The sequence below is a fragment of the Carassius auratus genome, unplaced genomic scaffold (assembly GCF_003368295.1).
Source record: "Carassius auratus strain Wakin unplaced genomic scaffold, ASM336829v1 scaf_tig00214282, whole genome shotgun sequence".
Classification (NCBI taxonomy): domain Eukaryota; kingdom Metazoa; phylum Chordata; class Actinopteri; order Cypriniformes; family Cyprinidae; genus Carassius; species Carassius auratus.
Window position 1 is genome coordinate 883,286 of NW_020527593.1, and position 18,440 is coordinate 901,725.

At 37.6% G+C, this 18,440-nt stretch overlaps 2 protein-coding genes across 2 annotated transcripts; one reads left to right on the top strand and one right to left on the bottom strand.

Moving 5' to 3' along the window:
- Window positions 1–429: 429 nt before the first annotated feature.
- Window positions 430–6,233, bottom strand: LOC113091765 (interleukin enhancer-binding factor 2 homolog). The gene is made up of 15 exons (XM_026257395.1): window positions 6,108–6,233; window positions 3,980–4,120; window positions 3,438–3,497; window positions 3,304–3,346; window positions 3,126–3,230; window positions 2,857–2,934; window positions 2,674–2,776; window positions 2,489–2,554; window positions 2,197–2,313; window positions 1,699–1,777; window positions 1,536–1,623; window positions 1,388–1,449; window positions 1,194–1,308; window positions 1,023–1,113; window positions 430–929 (listed from the first exon to the last, which is right to left on the bottom strand). The coding sequence occupies exons 2-15, from the start codon at window positions 3,994–3,996 to the stop codon at window positions 778–780; spliced, it is 1,176 nt and encodes a 391-aa protein (XP_026113180.1). The 5' UTR covers window positions 3,997–4,120; window positions 6,108–6,233; the 3' UTR covers window positions 430–777.
- On the top strand, window positions 4,731–17,572 carry LOC113091763 (centrosomal protein of 290 kDa-like). The gene is made up of 6 exons (XM_026257392.1): window positions 4,731–4,861; window positions 5,300–5,363; window positions 5,465–5,713; window positions 5,812–10,025; window positions 10,134–16,140; window positions 16,939–17,572. Exons 2-6 carry the CDS (start codon window positions 5,342–5,344, stop codon window positions 17,466–17,468), a joined length of 11,022 nt encoding a protein of 3,673 aa, XP_026113177.1. The 5' UTR covers window positions 4,731–4,861; window positions 5,300–5,341; the 3' UTR covers window positions 17,469–17,572.
- Window positions 17,573–18,440: the final 868 nt, after the last annotated feature.

Below are 18,440 nucleotides of genomic sequence, written 5' to 3' on the forward strand. Positions count from 1 at the left end.
CTGGTAAGATTGTTCAAAACATGAGATCAATATTAACATCCTATTGATTTCTTGTCTAAAAGCAACCCCATACTAGTTATGCTGTTGTTGGTCTGAGTAACAGCATACTTGGATGACATTTAAAACAATTGGTTGAGAGATACTGTACTCAAATTAAAATGTAATTAATTTTCCATCAAATCATTCCACACACACAAACCTATCTTCATCTCAAGAAAACAAAGGAAGAATCTTTTTAGCCTCATTTTTTGACTGTTTTAAAGCTAAACCACACATGCTCGATGAGTAAACACACCTCATCTTTGGGTTAATTATCTATTAACATACTTGTCCAAGTTTAACACAACATAAACACATTAAAAGGACCGAGCAACCTTAAAAAAACCCAGCAATATAACATTTTTTTAGAAAAAAATAAACACACATAGAAATAGTACAAAAGAAGAAATAAAAACTTTACTTGATCCATCAGTGATAAAAATACAAAAACATGAAACCAAATTAAAAGTGATTTCCAGTCCTTTTCCTAGACATAACCGTATCAGAATGAGCTGAGGTTAGAAGATGGAATAATGAGCCATTGACTTTTGGTCCTTGTTATAACTTTTTGCTGTTCCTATCATAGTTTTAAACTCTAGGAGGTGCAGACTGATTTACAGAACCCAAATGCAGATATGCAGGGGACTTCTGGGTAAAACAAAGATGCGAGACAAAGACCTCTAATAAAAACCAACATAAATAAAATGACCAGGCCAAAACGTCAGAGACCAAGCTGCATTACTCCTGGGTCTCCATGCTTTCATCTTCCCCCTCTCCCCCTTCCTCCAACGCTTCATCCTCCTCTTCCTTGCGCTCTGGGGGTTTCTCATAAGCTTTTTCAGATGGGGTGACAATCACTCCATCCCATGTAGACATCTCAGTGGTGAGATCTGTAGATGAGCATCACAAACATCAGCCTCAGCCTGACACATGAATGCAACCACATAAATCAATTTAATCTGGAATAAACCTCAAACACTTACAACTTGCATCGCCTTCAAGGCCTAAGATCTTTCTGTAGCCTCCATGAGAGAGAACCCTCACCAGTGTTTGGGCAGTGAAACACACCATGTCCTGCAGAAACAAATCAATCAGACTGCCTGTATTTTTAACACTAAATTTTGTACATTACCACTGATTGAAATCTGCATTACCTGCTGCTCCAGGGTCATGACAGTGTGCACACGGAAGTTTCCGCTTTCACAAGGATCAGTGATTCCTACGGAGCCTGGCAGGAAAAGACCTGCAGCAAGCATTTGAAGACACCGCCTGCAACACGCATGCTCATTATACCTCAAAATCCACACAAAAAAAAAAATCAATGACCGGAGTCACAAGCAAAACAAACCTGTAAGCAACGTTGAGTGGCAAGGGCTGTCTAGAGGGGTTGTTCATCACAGCAGAGTGTCCCTGTGAAGAGAGCAACATTATAGTTAAGTCAACTGGTGTAGTGCAGAAAAGATTAGATAAGTTGAACTCCAAAAATAATGCCCCACCAGCAGATCTAGAATCCAGGGCGTGAGAGGCTCAAACCCAGCAAATCGGACTCGCAGGTCTTTCAGCAAGCGGATCAAAACTTTAACACTGAGTCCAGATAGAAACCAAAGTAAGCCACAACACATTTAATTCATTAAAGCCATTGAGATAAAGTGTCCCTACGTTGACTGAGAAGCGTTTTCTTCAAACCAGCGAGCGTGACGAATGGCTGCCAGGGCGCTTTGCAGAACCTTGATGTCCACTGCAAAAGGAATAGGGAAAATGACACTTTACAATTCTGGTCGACCCCGATTCCAGATAATCAGAAAATGCCATATATTAAAGTTCTGCATGAATGTAGACTAAATACACCACTAAAAATCAAGCCTATTTTTTAAAGCATCACAACATTAAATGTAAAGTATGAAAAAAAAAGGATATTTAATTATTTATAAGATTTGACTATTGCATTTAAGTGACATTCAATTGTTAGTGCTTTTTATTAGCGTTTAGATGATAGCAAATGTAAAAATAGGCTAGATTAGTTTACACAATTAAATATTCTAAATTGACAATAATGAGAAAGACAGAAAAAGAGAAATGAGCAGCATGGCATAGATAAGCTAGGAAAAGCTGATTTGTAAGAACAACACGTGATAGGTGTTGGAGTGTGGGACATACGGTGGAGCTCTGGATCAAGTTTGCGCAGGTTGGGTGGAACAGTGGTGATGAGGATTTTCACAGTGGCATCGGCAGAGCTGATCTCAAATCCTGTCTCGTTGGTCAGCATGGACAGTACTGAAGAGAACAATCGAACATTTGATTGAGAACTAATATATATATATATATATATATATATATATATATATATATATATATATATATATATATATATATATATATATATATAAAATAAATGATTTTTTTCTCCTCTATGCTCCGATTGGCCTGTCAGATTAAAACCCATCCTCACCCTCAGATGGGTCCTGTGTACGCAGAGTATCAACTACTTTGTTTCCCAAGGCAGCGACAGCTTCCACTGAACAAACCAAAAAAAATATATATATAGTATTATCGATAAATGAGGCATACTTGTGCTAGTGATTAACATTTTAAGACAACTAAGCAGAACTCAGTGGATGAAATAACGAGACTCACAGGTGGGTAAGATCTTCAGGATAACAACGAGGTCCGCTACATTGTGTCCTGTTGTCATGGTCCCCTTTTTATACGAGCCCACTTGCCTTACTTCCTCAATTTGCTGGGAATTGTTAAACATTGGTTAAGTTTAGTATTACAAAAAGTATTGAGAAAGACAATGAAGATGGACTGTCTTCTCACCACTTCAAAGTTTCCAGGTGCCACGATGAGGTTGTCAATAACGTTGTTAATCTTAGTGACCAAGGACAAAATAGAAGCCTGCAAAATAAATAATTGTGAGCAAGAATTATATATATATATAAAAAAATAAAAAAAACTGAGAAATTATCCTAAAACATTATTTTTAAGATTTCAGAGTTCTATCATCTGCTGGTACACAGCTTGACCTGCATGGACAGTAATCATATGAGTGTTTTGGCAGCATTTATCTTAATGCAGCATCATTGTACCTGTTCAACAGGGGTAGGACTGAGGTCTTGGTTTCTCTTCAGCAGACATTCACTGAAAGCGGTCTCATCAGGGGCCGGCTTCACTCGAGGAAAGGCCATCTCACACTGCAAGAAGTGATTTATGAGCTGCAGGCTTACGGTTTCACAAAGCAAAGAATCAGTGTAGAACAGCACTTACGACATAGAAGTCAAATGGTATGTGAGGGACAAAGGGTCGATACCTGAAAGAAAGGGAGACATGGACACGGTCAATATAAATAAAAGTAAGCAAATTAACAACAACAATAATAAGAAAATATATAAACAACGCACCCCTGGACCAAACCTCCGCGGGAGCCGAATCGGCCACCTCGACCCCTGCCACGATCTCCTCTGAGGAAAAAAAAAAATAAAAAATAAATAAATAAATTAAAGGAGGGAAACCATCTCAAACTTGTGTGAAAGAGATTCATTTACGAGCCAAACGAAATAACTGATTGACACAGTGACTCACAGGTGAAACGAGCATCACTGTTTATGTTAATGCTCGCTTCTTCGTTCATTCATTCATTCATGAATGAACAGTCTCGTTATTCGGAAACATTGTGTTTAAAAGGTTCTACATTTGTATCGAATCAAACGTATTGTTTAATCAGTTTTAACGCGTGTACTTTATCAATAAATACACAGCATTTATTATTTTATTCATAAAAAGCAAAGCGGCTAGCAGAACAACATGCTAACAGGCACTGGACAGGCTAACCACCAACATAATAAATAATAATAACAAAATATGCTGAACCTAAGTTTGCAACTTAATTACACAGATGTTATTTTAGTTAAAGAAGAATAAAACAACTGGCAAGTTAACTTACCTCATTGCGTAAGACATTTTGCAAGTTTAAGAAGAACACGCTGGTGAGAAAACCCCGCCTCTATCTGCAGCTCGCCGCTGGTCTGCGCTGCGCTCTTCTTGACGGATGTAGCTTTTCATAATACAAGTCCTGGATAACAGTCTATAATAAAAGTCATAGAGAACAGTCTCGGTAAAAGTCCCAGTCGAACGAATCGTTGGGAAACGAATTTCTTTCTTTTTCTTTTTTTCTTTCTTTTCTTTTTTTTTTATTATTATTATTATTTTTTTTTTTTTTATTTTTTTTTACATATTTTAGAAAACAATATAATGCAAATGAAGAAGATCTAGTTAACATTTGACTGATCATATAAACGCTTTTGTACAGACATATGTTCTACACGTATGTCGTTAATGCAGCTGAAGTGCATCTGTACAAGTGGATTTATTTATTTATTTGTTTTATTGTTCACTCGAATATCTTTGCTGTTAATATGATTTGCAATGGGGGAAAATGCACTGAATTACAAACAAACAGTTACTATTGAGATCCCATACTTTGGAACCCCATTATAGACTATATCTCATTTGGTATGGATTCATTCTCAAAAGTTAGTAGGCCCTACAAGCGGGTGTTGCAGTGGATACTTCACATTACACGGTGTCAGGGGTGGACCTGCACAGTCGTACACTTTGTTTATCAGAGAGGACCAGACAGAAGAAATTTTAACACCCACAGCCAAATTTTATGTAAATTACGCAGACATCAAGCATGTGCTAAAGTAAGATAAGATTTGTTTTTAAATGTTCAAAATCACCTTCACTATTACTACAGCAATATGCCTCCATCATCAGACCACAACTACATTGGCAGAACTAATTCAATCCAGTAATAACACAGAAGGTAAGAATCTTTTAAACAATTTTATAAAATATTGCTTCCTTAAGCTACACACTCAGAAATGTCTTTTCACAAACATAAGGGAATAGTAACGCATCAAGTTAAACATGAAATTTTGAAGGAGAAAAAATTAAATAGTATTTTTTGTAAAACATACTTTAATGATCATTTTACTTTGTTAAATCTATAAAAATGCAGAAATAACATTTATGCCTCCTTTATACTTGTGTATAAAATACAGTATTATCTGGATTAAATATATATCTTGCTTTATTATTTTTCTCTATTTCACAATATATATCATAGGTAAAATATTTAGAGAACTGTATAACAGTCAAACAACCACACCTTTATATTACTGTACATTTACTTTTATTCTATATTATTATTTAATTTTTAATACTGAAGTACACAAAGTAATTAATTTCTATTAATTTTCAGATCACAATTCATCCATTTTAAAATCATGTATAGCAAGCCGCCATGGCACAATCCAGAGATTACGGTAAAGTTCACTGCACCACGTAATTTAATCAAAGTGTCATTTATTGCGATTGTGTCATGCATTGTTTATGAATGCAGTGCAAATGTTTGCCTTCCCAACAGTTGGAGACTTCCTGACAGAATTCAAGGAGCAGATAATTACAAGAGCGACTCGGGTCAGCGACATTGCTGAGGATGTTATCTCCCAAAGTCTGATTCATGATGTGGCAGCTCAACAAGTGCAGGCTGCTCCAAGCAAGCAGGAGGCAATGCGGCTCCTGTTTAAGGCTTTGGAAAGACAGCCACCCCTAAACAGAGTGTCCTTCCATCTCATCCTGAGAATGACAGAGCCTGAACTGATTCAAGAACTAGGTTAGAATATATATATTATATATAAACATACTGTATATAGTATAATCTTTTTTTTTTTTTTAATGTTTTCATTTGTATTTATTTTTTTTTTTCTGCAGAATGGAGACTACGTAACAGCAAGCACACACAAACAGAGAGAAGCAGTCCTCCCAGAGAAAAAATAAAACAGGATGACAAGAATGGGCATACAAGTGAAATCCAGAAGAGAAAAGATTTTCTAAAAAAGCGTAGACTGAAAACAATGCGTGCCATTGAGCAGATCGGGAAATTCTGGGAAGGAACTAAGCAAGAAAGGACGGAGATAGACAACATGAGGCAGATGATTCAGCAACAGCAAGATGAGATAGCTAGGATGACCACAGAAAAAAGACAATTTGAGAGAACTATTACTCACATGAAAGCCAAGATGGACCACATCTGTGAAAGAATGGATCGGAATAAAGAAGAGGTAAATGGAGAAAGAGAGAGGATTGAGCAGATGAGGTCTGACCTCCAAACTGAGCAAACCACCCTGGAGCAAAAGAGTGTTGAAATCATGAGAGAGAGAGAGAACTTGGAGATGATCAGATATGAGACTCTGAGACAGAAGGAGGAGCTGGAGAGCAACTGTGAAAGCAAAAAGTATGAGATGGAACGAATGGAACAAATGAAAAGTGCCATACAAGTTCAGATCAATGAGATGGAGATGAAGATTGAGGAAACACAGAAAACAAAGTGTCAGATGGAGCAGATAAGAGCTGAAATAGAGGAGGAAAAAGCAGAGTTGGAAAGAAAGAAGGACGACATCAAGAGGCAAAGAAACCAGTTTGAACGGATTAAAGCTGATATACAGCAAGTTAAGATGGAAATGGAACAAAGGTGGCATGAAACAGAGAAAGAAGGGCTGGAACGGACAGCTTTAATTCAGAAAGAGAAAGATGAGCTGAAGTACCTGCAAGATGAGATTCAAAGAGCAAGAGAAGAGGTTGAAAGAAACAGAGCATTTTCAAAACAAGAGAATGAGAGAATAAACCAGCTGAGAGCTCAAACACTTACAGAAAACAACCTCATTGAAAAGAAATGGCAAGATGTCTTTAGAAAAGAAAAAGATCTGGAAGAGATGAAGCATGAAATTGAGAGAGGTCGAGAGGAGCTGATGATGAATGAAGAGCTGGTCAAAAAGGAATGGGAAAAAATCGAACAGGCCAAAGTGGACGTTCACAATCACAAGAAATCTATGGATGCCAGAGTTGAGGACATAAAAACAGAAACTGTTAGGCTGAAACATATGAAAATAGAGATGCAGAAAGATAAAGATATTCTAGAAAAACAGAAGGAAGACATACAGAAAGCTAAAGAAGAAATGGAGAAGAAGAGGTACGAGATAGTGACAGAGGAGTTAGAGCACAGAGCTCGACTGCAGAGGGAGAGAGACGAGCTGGAGAGTGTAAGAGCAGAGGTACAAAGGGCTAATGATATGGAGAAAGCAAAGATACTGAAAGAGAAGGAAGAAAGCATTAATATAAGAAAAGAAGCCAGACAAGAAAGAGAAATGACAGAACTGATCAAAGCAGAGATCAAGGCTGAAAAAGACAGCTTGTACCAAAGACAAGAGGAGATGCTGAGGGACAGACAACAGCTAGAAATAATTAAACATGAGATGGACAGAGCCAAAGAGGAGATCGAGAAAAGCAAAGAAGTCGCAATCCGGGAAAATGAGAAAATTGAAAAAATGAAGGCTGAAATTCAAGAACAAATTGAAGATATTGAGAAGAAGGTTGAGGAGATCCAAAAAACAAAAGAAAAAATGGAGGAGACAAAGGCTGAGTTGGAGGAAGAGTGGGAGGAGCTGGAAAGAAAGAGAGAATTGGTGAGAATAGAGACCGAACAGTGCGAGTTCCTCAGAAGTGAAATCCTCAAGGTGAAGGAGGCAATGGAGAGCAGGTGGCATGAAACAGAGAAAGAGGAGGTGGAACTCAGAGCAAATACTCAGCATGAGCTGGACAGACTAGAGAAATTAAGGGACGAGGTCCAAAGATCCCAGAAAAATATTGAAGAGAGCAGGAATGAGCTCATGCAATGGAAGGATAGTCTTGAAAAAATGAGGGTTCAGGTAGAAGAAGACAAACGTGCAGCTGTCAAACAGATGGATGAGGCTAAAGCAAAGAAAGAAGAGCTGACAAAAATGGTAGAAAATATGGAGAAAGATCGAGGGGAGATTAATGACAGCAGAGAACAGGCTAATCAAGAAGCAGATGAAATAAAAAGGATGAGAAATGAGCTACAAAGACAGCAGGCAGAAATAGAGCACAGGATTAGAGTGGCAAAACAAGAAAAAGAGGAGGCAAACCATGCCATACTTGCAGTCCAAGAGGCTCAGATGCTCTTAAAAAAGCAAATGGAAGAGTCTGAAAAAAGGCGGTATGAAGCCATAACAGAGGCATTAGAGCAAAGGGATGAAATACACAAAAAAACAGAGGAGTTAGAACAAATAAATGAAGAAATACAAAGAGCCAGGCATGAGCTAGAAAAGTTGAGGCATTCTGAAAAAGAAAGCAGAGAGCGGAAAATGTTAGAGGACACACAGCAAGAGAGAGAGTTTGTTGAGCCAATGAAAATAGCTGTGCTTAAGGACAAGGAAGATCAGGAAAAGTCTTTAGCTGAGATAGAGAAGGAGAGAGAGGAGCTCAAACAGATTAGAGTTCAGGTCCAGAACGAGAAGAAAGATCTAGAAAAACGAAGGTATGAGATGATGAGATATGACATAGAACAGAGTGCTCAGGTGCAGAGACAAAGAGAAGAACTTGAGAAGATCAAGACTCAGTTAGTTATTGACACAGAGACCATGAACAGAAGCAAAGAATTAGCGCAACAAGACAGAGAGAAAGTCGAGTGTATTATGATTGAGATCCAGAAACAAAGAGAGGAAGTGAATAAAAGGTTAGAGGAGACAAAACAACGGGAGGACGCTTTGAGGAAGATGACAGAGGACATGGAGCATGAGAGAGAAGACCTGGAGAAGATTCGTGTGGAAACGCTGAGAGGGAAAGACACTTATGAAGAGGTCAAGGATGAGATTAACAGAGTGAGAGCGGAGATAAAGAGGTTGTGGGATGAGGCTGAAAAGGGAGAGCTGGAGGAACGAGAGAGATTAAACAGGGTGAAGGATGAGACGATGAGGAAGATAGAAGCTATGAAGAAGGAGCTGGGTGAGATTGAAGACACAAAGGTGGGGTTAATTAAACAAAATAAGGACATTGGCATAAAGATGGAAAAGGCAAGGTTGGAAATGACTAAACTTGAAAAGATGAAAGCAGACCTCCAAAAACAGAAAGAAGATATTGAAATCCAGATGATGGAAGCAAAGTGTGAGAGATACCAGATGGAACTGATGAGGACTGAGATCTTAAAACAAAAAGAGGATGTTGAAAGCAAAATGGAGCTAGCAAAAGCAGAAATGGACAAAATGCAGCTTGTCAAAGAAGAAATACAAAGACAAAGAGAAGAGCTTGATGAAAGGATGCAGAAAACCAAACGAGAGATTGGAGAAATGGAGCTGATGAAGAGAGAAATGGAAGGGAAGAAGAAAGAACTCGAGAAAAGGATGAAATTGACCATGAGGAAGAAGGACGAGATGGAACGACTGAAGATGGAGATACAAAGAGCAAAAGATGAGATGGAACGTAAAAGAGTGGAGACAGAGAGGCAGAAGTATGAAATGGAGCAAGTTAAAGCTGAAATCCAAAGAGCGAGAGAGGAGGTTGAATTTAGGATGGAGGAGAGAGATTTACAAGAAGAGAAAGGACAGATGAACCTCACTATAATCAACCTTATCCAACAGATTGAGGTGACAAGAGAAATGGTGCGAAAAGCAAAATTCCAGATTGAAAACCAAATGGCAGGAAGTCAGATGGAGACAACAGACCAAGAAGAGATGAATGCCGAAATGCAGAGGCTCATTCTGGAGGTTGAACACATCCGTGAAATGCTGCGAGGTCTTAAGGGTGAGGTGGAACACAACAAGGAAATGATGAAGAGAGACAGGGATGAGATGAAGCTGCTGAAGAATGAAGTTCAACGAAGGAGAAGAGAGATTGAATACAGAGAAGAAAAGATTATGAGGGAACGGGACGAACTAGAACTCATGAGAAATATGTTGCAGCGGCAAAGAGAGGAACTGGAGGAGAGGCTGGAGGAGACCATTAAAGAGAATGATAAGGTGGAGCAAATGAGAGAAGATGTGAAAAATGCTTTGGAGGACATAGAAGAGGCCAAAAAAGAGATAAAGAGAGAGAAAGAACTCATTGCTCAAGAAAGGACAGGAAAAGAAAAGGTAAGTAACAATTAACATGCATTTAACAGATGTTTTATATTATCTGTATTATCAATACTGTCAGCAGCAACTGGACTCTTAAAGTAAACATGAACCGTTCATCTACAGAGAGAGAAATATGAATTGGAAAAAACAAGAATGATGGAGATTAAACAAGCTGATGCGCAAGTCCAAACTGATGTGATAGATGATATAGGAAAATATCAGATGATCTTAACCATGGAGGAGCTGGATAAACAGCGAGAAGCACTGGAACATTTAAAAAAAGACTTACTTGCACAAAAAAGTACAATTGAGAGACAACTAGCAGAAATAAAAATGAGCAAGGATGAATTTTCACTGAAAGAAGTCGCACTGCAAACTGCAACAAAAAATGCAGCAGACATGGAGTTGCAATTAGAACGGCGAAAACAGGAGCTAGAACACACAAAAGATGAGCTGGAAAGGACAAAGCTAGAAATACAGAAAGGATGGGATGACCTGCAGGCTGAGATTACAGAAAGCAGGGAAAAAGAAGACATGATAAGAACAGAATTAGAAAAAGCAAGAGATGTCCTAAATCACATTAGACAGGATATAGAAAAACAAAAACAAACCATGGAGGATGATCTAAAAGACACTTTCGCTAGGGAACTAGAAGACATAGGAGCTCAGCAAAAAAGCATAGAGGATGAAAAGAGAACATTAGAGAACATGAAATATGAGCTGGAAAAGGAGTCTAATGATATTGAAAGGTTAAAACAAAATGTGCAAAAAGAAAGACAGAATATGGAGAAAAGGGCAGAGCAGCTTCAAAAAGAGAGAGAGGAACTAGAAAAGAAAATGTGTGATATTCAACAAATACAAGCACAGATTGTGAGAGAAAATAAAGATCTAGAGAACCTGAGAGAGGAGAATGAGCAAACATTGAAAAATATCAAAATGGAAAGAGAGACCCTTGAGAAAATTAATGAACTCTTTTTACAACAAAAATGTGATTTTGAGAATGAAAAGGAAGAAGTAAAGAAAAGAGAAAATGAACTACAGCAAATGCAGGTTGATCTTAACAGACAACAAAAAGACATGCATGATATTCAGAATATAGTTTTCATGCAAAAAAGTCAACTTCAGAAAAGTCAAGAGGAAATAGCTGAAAAGCTAAAACAGGTGGATAACATCATGCAGTTTACACAAAGTGAAAAAGACAGTCTTGACAGAGAGAGGGCGGCTATAATGGAGCAGAAGCAGCAGATGGACAGAAACATGACAGATGCATTAAACAGAGAACTAGAAACTGTGGAGCTTCTGAAACTAGAGCTACTAAATGAGAAGCGACTTATTGAGGACTGCAGAATAGCTTTAATGAGAGAGATAGAAGATCTGGAGCAAAAGAAAACCAATTTGGGGATACAAGCAGAGGAGATAAAATTACAAAGACAAGGTATTGCAGAAGAGAAAAACATGTTGGTACAGACTGAATCTGTGCTGCAAAGAGTAAGTGAAGACACTGAGAAGCTAAGACAAGATACACAAGCTGAACGACAGAAACTTAAAAACACTGCTATGCAACTTCAGAAAGAGAGAGATGGCATTGTGAGTCTTGCAGAGGAGACAAAAAGAAAGAGGGAGAACCTGGACAAAATGCAAACTGACATAGAAAAGCAGGAAAAAGCATCTGAGATATTGAAGGCCATGAAGGCTAATCTGCAAAAAGAAGCCAGTGTCATTGAAAATTTAAGACAAGCTGTTCAAAATGACATACAAAACGTTAAAGATATGGAAGCCAAAATTCAAAAAGAAAGACAATGCACTGACAGTTTAGTTGAAGAGACGGAGAAGAGGTCAAAAGCTCTAGATGAGCTACGCATGGAGATTGAAAAAGAAAAGCAATGTGTTGAGTCTGAGAGAGATGTGCTAGAACAGGAAAAGTTTAAACTCAGAGAACTCAACGATGAATTTGCTCAGCAAAAAGAAAAGAACAGTATTATACTGACAGAGATCCAGAAAGAACGAGACAGTCTTAAGCAGCTGATTGAAACCATCTCAAATCAAAGGTGCATCATTGAAAATGAGAAAGAGAATATAAGACTGAGAGAAAATGAACTGAAACATAAAGAAGCAGAGATTGAAAACAAACAAAAACAAATAGATGAGTTGAAGAGCATTTTAAGGATGGAAAAGATGCAAGTCGAGCAGATGCAAGCTGACCAAGATCAACAAGGGACAGTTGCTCATGAAAAAATACAATATGTAAAGACTGTAAGAGAGAGAGAAGCGGGAGATCTGGAGAAAGAGAGACAGGAAATTGACAAATTGAGAGAAGAATTGAGGGTAGAATATGAAAATGTGGAGCTCCTAAAGAAAAATATAACTGAACAAAAAGAAGTATTTAAAAGCCACATGAAATCACTGGAAATCGATAAGGAAGACTTAGAGAAAGATAAAGCCAAACTGCACAAAGAATTTGAAAACTTGCAGTTTCACAGGCAATCTTTTGAAAAAGAGATACAGCAGGTGAGAGCTAAGCTTCAGAAAGAGACTGACAATATTGAGAGAATAAAGAAAGAGGTGGTGGCTGAAAAGCAAAGTATAAAAGATATGGCAGCTCAAATTGAACATGAGGGAAATGACAGAAAAGAAGCTCTGGAGAGGATGCGTCTTGAGCTAGAAAAACAAAAGCAAACAAATGAAACTGAAAAAGATATACTAGAAAACCAGAAATCTGAAGTGGAAAGAAGCAAAACAGAGATGGCTAGAGCAGAAGAAGATCTTGCTGAAAAGATAAAAATGAATGATATTGATCGGATAGAGATAGAGAAGCAAACAAATTCCCTTGAGCAAATGAAGTTGAACATCTCACAAGCGGAACGTGATATTAAACAAGCCAAGGACAGTTTAAAACATCAAGAAAATGAACTGAATATACGTACCTCACAACTTTATGCACAACAAAAAGAAATAGAAGCGATACAGCATATTATGATGAAAGAGAAGAGTCAGCTTAATGAAAAGCAGGCTGAAATAGAAAATCAAAAGCGAGAACTGGAGAATATGATGGACAGACTTGAGAAAGAGAGGACTGATGTAATGGAAGAAAGACAAAGAGTGAACGGCATGCAAGTAGAACTGAAACGGGAAAGTGAAATAGTGGATCTCATGAAACAAGAAGTTCTCAGAGAAAAAGAATCAATTGAAAACAACAGGAAAATACTGAACAGAAATCAAGAGGATATGCAAGAAAATAGAGCCATCTTATTGCAAGAGTTTGAGACCTTAGACTACCAGAAACAATTGATTGGCAAAGAAAAGCAGGAATTCTATAAAATGAAAACTGAGCTCCAACAGGAAAAGGAATATATTGCTAAACTAAGGGAATGCATAGAAAATGACAGGCAGAAGGCTAAGGAAATGGTAAACAAACTTCAAAAAGAAAAGGAAGATATAGAGACTTATTTTGCCAGGATAAAATCAGAGGAAGCAGACCTAAGAAAACAAATACAAACAACTGAATCTGAAAAGGAAAAGTCTGTCCTGGAGGAAACTAAGATAGAGATACCCAGAGCGAATGAAGATCTTGAGAACCAACTTGAAACACATAAAAGACACAATGAAGAAACACTGGCTGAGAAGCACAAAGAGAAACAGATTCTTGAGCAGTTAAGAATGAACATATCAGGACAGAGAGATGATCTAGAAAAGAACATTGAGCAAACAAGATACAAACAAGCAGAGCTGCAAAGTCTAAAAATGGAAACTCAGAAACAGCAAACCGAGATAGATGAGCAGAAGGTGATGATTTCCATGGAGAAGATTGGGCTTAGAGACATTAAACTTCAAATAGATCAACAGAAAAGAGAGACAGACGAAACCAAAGAACAGATAAGGAGGGAGAGAGATTATATAGAGAGGGAAAGAGCAGAAATAATACATCAAAAACAGAATATGGAGGTAAATTTGAGGGAAGAATTAAAAAAGGAGAGTGAAAAGTTAGAACTGCTTAGAAAGGAGTTGTATGGTGAAAAGGAAATAATTGACAACTGCAGGAAGAGCATAAAAACAGATATGGATGCTTTGGAACAAACAAAGCTTGATGTAGTTAAAGAGTTGGAGATGATCAAGCTTCAGAAACAAATGATCGAGGATGAGAAAAACAAGATAAAAGCTGAGCTAAAAAGAGAAGCTGAAGACATAGAGAAAACAAAAGTAGTGATGCAAAATGAAAGACAGAAGCTTAAGGAAGCAACAACCCATCTTCAAAAAGATAGAGACAATGTTCAGAGTCTTGCAGAGGAACTTGACAAGAAAAAAGTGGCTCTAGAAAATGTGCAACACGAAATAGAAATGCAAAGGAAAGCAAACGAGTCGAATAAACAGATGCAAGAAAGGGCTCTATCTGAGCTGAAGAATACTGTGACGGATATAGCAAGAGCGAAGGAAGATCTTGAAAACCAACTCGTTGAAGAAAGAGAAAAGAACAAGAACACACTAGCAGAAAAAGACACGCTTCTACCTAGAGATAGTGTTTCAGAGCAACAGGATAAACTGGAGCTCTTTAAAGTGGAACTGAATAATGAAAGAAAATTAGCTGAGGAAAGGACACAAGTGTTAACAACATACAACGCTGACATAGAAGAAAAAAGAGCAGCCCTAGAGAGAGAGATAAAGAAGCTTGAATGTCATAAAAAAGCTATTCAAGATGAGAAGGATAGTGTAGAACAGATGAAAATTGAGCTGCAAAGAGAAGCTGCTGACATCAGAAAGCTAAAAGAAGAAACACAAATTGAAAGACAGAGTTTGGAAAAGATGGCAGAAGAACTTCAGAAAGAGAGAGAAGATATTGCTCATCTAGCTGAAGACACAAAGAGAAAAAATGAGATTCTGGATGAAATGAAAGCTGCAAATGATTCTTCAATGGCAGATCTACAAAGAGAGAGAAACAATCTTGAGCAAATGAGAGTAAACATCTCCAAACAAACTGATGATATTGAAAATGAGAAAGAGAAAATGAGACTAAGAGAGGATGAATTACAGCAACTTCAAGCAGAGATTCATAAACAACAAAGTGAAATGAAAAACCTCAAGCAAATGATCATGACTGAGAAGCAGCAGCTTGAACTCAGAGAGACTGAAAAACAGCAGAAGGAGCTGGATGACATTGTGGAGTGTGCAAAGAATGAGAAGAGCATTATTGAAAATGAAAGCGCTGCAATGAACAGGGAAAAACAGAACATAATGGTTGAGCTGAAAAAGAAGTTTGACGATGTTGAGCTTCATATGAAGGAGGTATTGACTGAAAAGGAAATGCTAGAAAATGACAGACAACTGCTGAAGAGAGACCAGGAAATTCTGCAACAAAAGCTAGTCAATGTAGACTGTGACTCATATCGTCTGAAACTTGAGAGAGAAGCTTTGGGGATTGAGAAGGAAGTGATAAAACAGATCAGAACTGACCTGCAAAGAGAAGCACATGAGATTGAGAAGATCAAATTAGAAACACAACATGAAAGACAAAGGCTTGATGAAATGGCAGCTCAACTCCAGAAAGAGAGAGAAGAAATCAATAGTCTAATTGTGGAAATTAAAAAGAAGAGAGATGTTCTGGATGAAACCTTTACTGAAATACAAAGGGAACAACAAGTAATTGAAAGAGGTAAAGACTTGATTAGAAGGGAATGGTCTGACCTAGAGAAAACCAAAGCAGAGATGTCTCAATCCAAGGAAGAGCTTGAAAAACAATTTTCTGAACAAAAAACAAACATTGCAATCACAATGGCAGAGATACAAAAAGAGAGAAACATGCTTGAACAGATTAGTGAGAAAATAACAATAGAAAAAAATATGCTTGAAGATGAAAAGGAAGAATTAAGAGTAGGAAAGGAAGAACTTGAAAGAATACAGGCAGACATGGAGAAGACTGATTCAGAGAAAATCACAACAGAAATCGCTAAAGTCAACAAACTTCTTGCAGAACAGAATGAGATCACAATAGAAGAGATGCGGAGAGAGAGAGACACTCTTGAAGAAATTAGGGTGAGCATTTCAAAACAAGCGGAGACTATTACAAAAGCTAATGAAGATGTTTCTCAAAGAGAAAGTGAACTCGCAAAGCTGCAGGAAGACATTTTACAACAACAAGATGAAATGGATGAACTGAAAAACACAATCATGATGGAAATGAGTCAGCTGGACCAGAGACAAACTGACATTGATCAATTACAACGGGAGGTTGATGATCTAATGGAATTCACAAAGACAGAAATGACCAACCTAGAAAGAGAAAGAGTGGAAATGATGGCACAGAAGAGAAACATGGAGAGAGATATGGTGAGTATAGAGGAAGAAAAGAAGGCCTGTGAACAACTGAGACTAAAATTATTTGAGGAAAAGGATCGGGTTGAAAAAGACAGAGAACTGTTGACCAAAAATATGTATCATATGGAGAGGCAGAAAATGGATATGGAGAAAGAATTAAAGAATCTAAAAGTTGAGAAACAAACCATTCAATATGAAAAGGAGGAACTAGAGAGAATGAAAATTGACCTTCAAAGACAAGCTGAAGACTTGGAGCAACGATCTGAGAAAAGAAAAAATGAAAGACAGGGGCCAGAAGAGATGGGAGACAAATTTAAAAAGCAGATAGACATCAGTGGTATTCCTGCGGATGAGACAGAGAAGCAGAGAATGGAAATTCAGTCCACCAAAGACTTGCTTCAAGAAGAAAGATCTGAGCTGGAGAAAACCAAGGCAGAGATAAACCAAGCTGAGAAAGAACTAGAGAGACAAAGGACTGACTTACAGAGAGAAAAAGACATTCTTAAGCAAGTGAGTACAAATAACTTGAGACAAACAGCTCAAATCGAAGATGAGAAGGAAAAAATACAACACAAAGAGAATGAACTAGAACAAAAGATAGCAGAACTTAAAAATAAACAAGATGAAATGGATGAACTGAAAAACACAATCATGATGGAAATGAGTCAGCTGGACCAGAGACAAACTGACATTGATCAATTACAACGGGAGGTTGATGATCTAATGGAATTCACAAAGACAGAAATGACCAACCTAGAAAGAGAAAGAGTGGAAATGATGGCACAGAAGAGAAACATGGAGAGAGATATGGTGAGTATAGAGGAAGAAAAGAAGGCCTGTGAACAACTGAGACTAAAATTATTTGAGGAAAAGGATCGGGTTGAAAAAGACAGAGAACTGTTGACCAAAAATATGTATCATATGGAGAGGCAGAAAATGGATATGGAGAAAGAATTAAAGAATCTAAAAGTTGAGAAACAAACCATTCAATATGAAAAGGAGGAACTAGAGAGAATGAAAATTGACCTTCAAAGACAAGCTGAAGACTTGGAGCAACGATCTGAGAAAAGAAAAAATGAAAGACAGGGGCCAGAAGAGATGGGAGACAAATTTAAAAAAGCAGATAGACATCAGTGGTATTCCTGCGGATGAGACAGAGAAGCAGAGAATGGAAATTCAGTCCACCAAAGACTTGCTTCAAGAAGAAAGATCTGAGCTGGAGAAAACCAAGGCAGAGATAAACCAAGCTGAGAAAGAACTAGAGAGACAAAGGACTGACTTACAGAGAGAAAAAGACATTCTTAAGCAAGTGAGTACAAATAACTTGAGACAAACAGCTCAAATCGAAGATGAGAAGGAAAAAATACAACACAAAGAGAATGAACTAGAACAAAAGATAGCAGAACTTAAAAATAAACAAAATGAAATGGATGACATGAAAAACAACGTATTAAAAGAAAAAGCCGAAATGGAGAATCTAGAACAAAAGAGGGTCGAGTTGGCTAGAGACTTGGAAAACTTCCAAACTGAGAAACAAGCTTTTAAAAATGAGCAAGATAAGCTGGAAAAGAAGAGAGAGGATATTGAGAAGTTAAAGCTAGACATTCAAAAAGAAGGGCAGAGGGCTGCAGAAGAGTTAGAAAAAGAGAGGCAACAATTTGCTAAGGAGATCAAAATGAAAAATGACACCCTGGATGAAATAAAAGCCGAGATAGAAAGACAGAAACAAGCCATTGCTGTAGACAAAGCGATCATTACAAAAGAAAAGATGGATCTGGAAAAAAACAAGGAATATTTCAAAAGACAATCCGAGGAGAGTGGCATCACACGTGCAGATCTGCAGAAAGAGAGAGCTAGTCTTGATCAGATGAGTGTGGAGATTTTTAAGCAGAAACAGGACCTAGAGAGAGAAAGACGTGAACTCTTAGAGCAGCATCAGCTGATGGAAACATTAAAGAAGGACATTGAAAATGTTGAACAACTCAGAAAAGAGCTTTCAGATCAAAAGGAAGTGACTGAGAAAAGCAGGACACAACTGAAACAAGACATAGATGATATGGAACAAAACAAATCAAATCTGCATAAAGAATTACATGAGATAAAAGTTCAAAAACAGGATATTCA

Coding starts and splice junctions, on each gene's coding strand:
- LOC113091765 (XM_026257395.1), bottom strand. Junction 2,555..2,673: donor CCTGAAGATCTTACCCACCT/GTGAGTCTCGTT, acceptor TGGTTTGTTCAG/TGGAAGCTGTCGCTGCCTTG. Junction 1,624..1,698: donor GAAAACGCTTCTCAGTCAAC/GTAGGGACACTT, acceptor ATCTGGACTCAG/TGTTAAAGTTTTGATCCGCT.
- LOC113091763 (XM_026257392.1), top strand. CDS start 5,342: ATGGCACAATCCAGAGATTACG. Junction 5,714..5,811: donor TGAACTGATTCAAGAACTAG/GTTAGAATATAT, acceptor TTTTTTCTGCAG/AATGGAGACTACGTAACAGC. Junction 10,026..10,133: donor AAAGGACAGGAAAAGAAAAG/GTAAGTAACAAT, acceptor GTTCATCTACAG/AGAGAGAAATATGAATTGGA.